This window comes from Bidens hawaiensis, unplaced genomic scaffold (genome assembly GCF_021521415.1).
Source record: "Bidens hawaiensis isolate Kalapana, Puna unplaced genomic scaffold, B.hawaiensis_p1.1 tig00019670_1, whole genome shotgun sequence".
Classification (NCBI taxonomy): domain Eukaryota; kingdom Viridiplantae; phylum Streptophyta; class Magnoliopsida; order Asterales; family Asteraceae; genus Bidens; species Bidens hawaiensis.
Genome location: NW_027492986.1, coordinates 269,624 through 276,021, shown reverse-complemented (window position 1 = coordinate 276,021; position 6,398 = coordinate 269,624). Strand labels below are relative to the sequence as shown.

General features: G+C 38.0%; 1 protein-coding gene across 1 annotated transcript; it reads left to right on the top strand.

The window, feature by feature from the left end:
* Nucleotides 1-965: 965 nt before the first annotated feature.
* LOC143558903 (uncharacterized) lies at nt 966-5,837 on the top strand. Its single transcript, XM_077047643.1, has 4 exons — nt 966-1,408; nt 1,923-2,183; nt 3,635-4,501; nt 5,239-5,837. Exons 1-4 carry the CDS (start codon nt 985-987, stop codon nt 5,709-5,711), a joined length of 2,025 nt encoding a protein of 674 aa, XP_076903758.1. The 5' UTR covers nt 966-984; the 3' UTR covers nt 5,712-5,837.
* Nucleotides 5,838-6,398: the final 561 nt, after the last annotated feature.

Genomic DNA, 6,398 nt, shown 5'->3' with positions numbered 1-6,398 from the left:
CAGGCGGTGGTAAAACCCGAGCGTTGAGGTGGTAAGTCTATGCAAATTATGTTGGTTTGCGTCACATTTGTTATGGTACCAGAACTAACAAAAAGAAACAAATTTGTCATTCGGTCGGCTTCATTACGGTACCGGAACTAAAACAAAATACAGTGCGTCTACGTGAATTTGGTCGGTTTACATCACGTTCATTACGTTACCGAAACTAAAACAAAAAATAAAACAAAACTGACATTCGATCGGTTTACGTTATGTCCATTACAATACTAAAAATAAAATTAAAAAAACAAAATACAACCCCTAATGTGCAACCAAACAACCCAATAAAGGCCTTGCGACGCCAAAATTGTTTTTTATTCTATATATAATAATAATGTGGTAGAGTTTTCACATCATGTATACGCAATAAGGCTGAGGGGTGTGGGGCGCTAACCGGGGCGCTAGAGCCCCTCCGCTCGCGCCCCGGGGCGCTAACCCCACACCACCGGGGCGCGAGCGGGACGCGAGCGCGGAAATCCAGGCAGGCGTGAGGCTGGTCGCGGGAGAAGAGAGATAAAAGGTGTCTTGGAGTTCGAAAAAGAGCCGTTGAGGGGTGTGGAATTAATTAAAAAATATATATTAGCTGGAGCCCCTCCACACCAGGGCCAGGGGCTCCAACACCCCCCTTCTCCAATTTCTCTCTCTGCCACACGTCATAATATCATTGGCTGGAGCCCCCACTAGAGCCCCCCACACCCCTTAGCCTAATAACTCATGAAAAAACCCACAATTCAATCTAAAATAAATAAAAATTAATAAAAAATACCAAAAAGTCAGACGGATCTAACTGTTAATCATTGACTCTTACACAAAGCACAGTTCCCATTTCATTTCACTTCTGTCTTCACTCCCTCACTTTCAAACTCTCACCTTTCATTTCACACTCCATCTTATTATTATTAACATTATTATTATTCTCCAAGCCAGTTTCCACACGAACAAAAAATGCTACATCTTTTGTTCATCATATTATTTCTGACACTTTGCACATCACCAAATCTAACTAAAGGTAATGCAGAAGTCAGTGTTCTAATGGACATCAAGGCATCATTAGATCCAGAAAACAAGTATTTAATGTCATGGACCGAGTCCGGTGACCCTTGTAGCAATTCGTTTATTGGTGTCGCGTGCAACGAGTACCTTAAAGTGTCGAATATTTCGTTACAAGGAAAGGGGTTAACGGGGCAACTGTCTCCAGCATTCGCGGGGTTGGAGTGCTTGTCGGGTTTATATCTTCATTATAATTCTCTCAATGGTGAGATCCCAAAAGAGATTTCGGGTCTTACTGAGTTGTCGGAGTTGTATTTGAATGTTAATAATTTTACTGGGGATATACCGTCCGAGATCGGAAACATGGCTGGCCTTCAAGGTTAGTAGGGGTGTGAATTTTTGATACGACATGAACCTAACATGACATTCATGGGTTTGGGTTTGGAATAAATGGGTTACGCTGGGTTTTGGGTCAGACCCGGTAGGTTCATGGGTTGACCTGTTTAATCCGGTTACTTTTATTTTTATTTTATTTAAATGTGTTTTTGTGTAATAAATTATATTCACGGGGTATCTTATGCTTAAATTTGAAAAGAAATTAACATAAGATCTAGTAATAATTCAAATGTAATTGTTATACATAAATTTGTATTTTCTTTTTGTTGTCAAAATGTAAATTTGAAGCATTAACATGTGAAACAACTAAAAATAAATAAAAACTTTCGGGTCAAACAAGTCGTACTCGGGTTCACGTATCTGACATGATTTTGTGGTTGAACCTGCGAACATGACCGGTTTGACATCCCGAAAGGTTAGCTTATTAATTAAAAAGTTTATAATTTACAACAGAGTTGTTTTATTATTGTTGTTAATTAATAATTTTTTATTTTTAGTTGTGGAGTTGTGTTGCAACCAGTTGAATGGAAGCATACCATCTGAATTTGGAAAGTTAAAGAAGCTTAATGTTCTAGCATTGCAACATAACCAGTTAACCGGTCAAATCCCGGGGACCCTTGGAGGGTTAGCCGTGTTAGAGAGGCTCGACCTTGGCTTTAATCAGTTGACGGGTCCGATCCCTGTGAGCCTAGCCAAAGTGACCAAGTTGGAGTTTCTTGATGTCCAGAATAACAACCTTTCAGGGTTCACTCCAATAGGTAAACCAATTAATGTATTATAACATTTAACTTCTCGTATCAACCAGTATTGTTTGCTTTCTGTTTTTTCATAAAAAGGTGTTTATGATACTAGTGGCGGATGCACTTCATAACTAGGGGTAGCATCCGTTACCCCTCAACTTTTCATCGGCAGTGTAATTTTTTTCTTTTTGGGTCAGTTTTTGTATTTCGCCACCCCTGACAATTTTTTTTACGTTACCCATATTTGTTTAAAGGCCAACCAATTTAAAAGTTCAAATTAAATAAAGCCCGAACAAATTGTAGCCCAAAGCAAATAAACACAACAAATCTTATTTTTTTCTTTTGTTTGAACGAGAAACATTAAACAGAAACAGACTCAAGCATAAATAAGCTCAACAGAATATCATATTTTAAAAGTTCAAATCAAACAAAGCCCAAAAAAAATTTATAGCGCAAAGCAAATAGAAACCTTTATTTTTTTTTCCTTTTGCTTGAATGAGAAACATCAAACAGAAACAAACATAATCATCATTTTAAGGTTGAAAATTTTAAAACTGTTTTGGATATGCAAATTCAAGACTTGGAAATAGATTTAGTGAGGTCTTAACTAGTTTGTTAAAAAATATGTCTGGTTTAAATCTTGAGATTCGTATGGTGTATTTCGGGTGATCGTATGACCTTTTATCACACTTTAAAGGAAGATACATTTTCAAATTTGGGCGAATATGCGACCTTGCTCGTGTAATGGTGGAAACCGGATAGCACGTCACGTTTTCTTTTGTTTATCAAATATTGAAGCTAGCGTTGGTTTTACCGCTTGCAACCGCAACAGTTGAAATATGTTTTTCTAAAATGAAACTTATCAATACGGGTTTGCGTAAGTGAACGAGTGATAAGTATTTGAACACTGCTTTAATTTGTGCAGCGAAAGAGAAACGTTCGATAAATTAAAAGAACATGATGTAATGGCTCAATTCAAGCTTTAAAAAAATTTATAGGAGAAATTTCTATTTGTGTTTCGTTTACATTGTATGAAATACAGTAAAAAAAATGAACATTACTCCTGAGATTTATGTCTAGATCCGCCACTGTATGATACTTCAGACGAACCCTAAATCGTTATGTTATTGTTAAAGATATCTTTGGAAATTATTAATATTATAAATATTTATTGTCAGCAAGTTAACTTTACCAAAAGTAATCATATAACAATAAAAATTGATTTTAACAAAGTCCAAAAATATCTTTAACTGGTACTGTTTTGTACTCGAAAAAGATATCAAAGTGAAGTAGTACTACGATGGGTGACATCAAGAAACTCTTCGTTCGTAAAATCAAAAACACATTTTGGAGCTCTGTGTAGACAAAACAGACAGTATTGGTTGGTATAGCAGTCCAGATGTTACGATTATTCCCTTTTATTTTTTGCATTATCAGCTGACATGATTTTTTTTTTGTTGTTGTTGAAGGTTTAAAACGGCTCGGTGACAGGTTCGGTTATAAGAACAACCGCGATCTATGCGGTAAGGCGTTTTTGTCACTAAGACCATGCACCGCCCTTGATATGTCAATGATGAACCAACTCGAGCCATTTACACCCGCACCAAACACCACCTTACCTCAAAACATACCGCAGTCGGCTAGCATCACGCCACATTGTACTCAAGATCACTGCACCAACGCATCATCTAATCTCAAAAGAGTTGGCATCATAGCAGCCATAGTCACAGTCATTGCAGCCTTAACCGTAACCGCATTGGTCGCAATACTCGTCCACCGAAGGCGCAAACAAAAAATCTGGAGCAAATCCGAGACACCCGAACACAGATTCAGCATGCAAGAATCATCACGCATTAGCAGCGAATATTCTTGCACGTGGGACCCGACACAAAAATCACCCAAAGCGTGCGGTTTTTGTGTCGAGCTAGACCCCAAGTCATCGGGTCCGTTACAAAGTTTCAACATGGAGGAAATAGAGGCCGCCACTCGGTACTTTTCGGATGGTAACTTACTAGGAAAAAGCAAGTTTTCGGCCGTGTACAAAGGGGTTTTACGCGATAGATCAGCTGTAGCGATAAAGAGTGTGAGTGTGACTAGTTGTAAAGCGGATGAAGCCGAGTTTACGAAAGGTTTGAGCTTGTTAACATCTTTGAGACATGAGAATCTTGCAAGGCTTAGAGGCTTTTGTTGTTCAAAAGCAAGAGGTGAATGTTATTTGGTGTATGATTTTGCATCTAAGGGGAACTTGTCACAATATCTTGATGTTGAAGATGTTAGAAGTAGTCATGTTCTTGACTGGCCCAAAAGGGTTACCATCATCACAGGCATAGCCAAAGGTTAGTTAGTTCGTTAGTTAGTTATATTTTGTACCTACTAATATTGTCCGTTTTATCAAAGAGTTGTTTGAGTGGGAGCAATCCAGTATGGCTGTGGAAAAAGTCATATACTGGATTGCTTGAAAAAAGCTCGTATGTAAATAAACCGAGCCATGGTCAGCTTGGCTCGTGGGTCGGCAGGTCGCTTGTTAATAAGCCTGTTGACTCGCTTGTTTGGCTCGTTTAATTTAAATACCAAATTTTAGTATATAATAAAATAATGCATACACTATTTTAAATCTACCTCTTGATCTTTGTAAAATTGAAATAATAATAATAATAATAATAATAATAATAATAATAAAACATATAATATTATGCATTCTCTAGTATATAAATCTGTATCATTTGTATGTTAAAATTTAGTTTTCTTTTTTTTTTTTGTCTTTGCTATATCATAAAATGTGAAAAAAGATAAAAACTAAAACAAAATTAACTGGTCGGGTCACATTTTTTACGAGCTCAAGCTCAACTTTTCAGCTCGTTAAAACAAACAAGCAGAGCCACGCCGACTCGTTTAATTTCAAGCCTGAGCTCGAGCCCAACTTGGCTCGGCTCGGCTCATTTTACAGCCCACTTAGTTAACGAAAAACAAGTCCGTGAGGTATTTATGGGCAAAATCAAACAATATTGATTGGTATGAGATTTCGTATGTTACGTATTGCACGAAACTCATTACTTTTCTCGATATTTCTCAGGTTTGGCTTACCTACACAGAGACGAGCCGGAAAAGCCCATGATGATTCACCGAAACATATCGATGGAAAAGATATTAATCGACCAACAATACAACCCGTTAATCACGGATGCTGGCTTGCTAAAGCTTCTAGCTGATGACATCGTCTACTCGGCTCTCAAAGTGAGTGCAGCATTAGGCTACATGGCACCCGAGTATATCACAACAGGCAAGTTTACTGAAAAGAGTGATGTTTATGCTTTTGGAGTTGTAGTACTTCAAATACTTTCGGGTCAAAGTAACCTGACCGGGTCAATACGGGCAGCGGCTGCTGATAGAAGGTTTATTGATTTTATTGATAAAAATCTTGAGGGGAAGTATTCGGAATCAGAAGCGGATAAGTTGACCCGAATCGGGTTGACATGTGTCGATGAGGTACCCGAGAATCGGCTAACGATGGAGGATGTGATTCGGGAACTATGTTTGGTTGATTGAGTTAGATGTTTGTATGTTGTTAATACCTTTATTTAATTCAGATTGTAATTAAATGATGTAATCCTAGATGATTAAATTTCCCTAACCTTTAAGCATCTTCCTTGAGCCGGTTCGGGATTGGAACCGGTAGTGAAACCGGTAAGGAACCGAGCCAGCCTAAATGCGAGAAAAAAATTGGGCTTTTAATAAAAAAACATTTAATATTGGGTTTAAGCAACTAAATTTTTAAACAGGTCATTTATAATGCAACAACCTCTTCATCAAATAACTTGTATATACATATTAGACGTGGCGGTCGCGAGCCCGAATTCGTAACTATGTTAAAGGAAAGGATCTTTAGATTCATGAACATATCATCAGATGAATACTTATTGGTTTTGACTGCTAACCAAATGTTAGCTTGCAACGTGTTGGCTGATGCTTACCCTTTTCAAACAAACTGAAACCTTTTACCGGTTTATGACCACAAAAACGAGGGTGTGGAAGCCATGATCGAGAGTTGGCGAAGATGATTGGGCCGGGCCGAGCCCGCGGACTTTTCGTGGCCCAATTTGAGAATAATGTCAAAAAGATTGAGAAAAATGATTGTTTCCAAGAACAAGAAAAAGAAAAAAAGAGGGCTTTTTGCTTTCCCACTTCAATCTCAGGTTACCGGGTCGAGATACTCGTATTATTGGATGGGTTTGG

What these genes read in the sequence shown, in the direction of transcription:
- LOC143558903 (XM_077047643.1), top strand. Translation starts at nt 985, where the DNA reads ATGCTACATCTTTTGTTCATCATATTATTTCTGACACTTTGCACATCA. An exon ending in TTCAGGGTTCACTCCAATAG is followed by an intron (nt 2,184 to 3,634) that starts GTAAACCAATTA and finishes TTGTTGTTGAAG; the next exon opens with GTTTAAAACGGCTCGGTGAC. An exon ending in CATCACAGGCATAGCCAAAG is followed by an intron (nt 4,502 to 5,238) that starts GTTAGTTAGTTC and finishes GATATTTCTCAG; the next exon opens with GTTTGGCTTACCTACACAGA.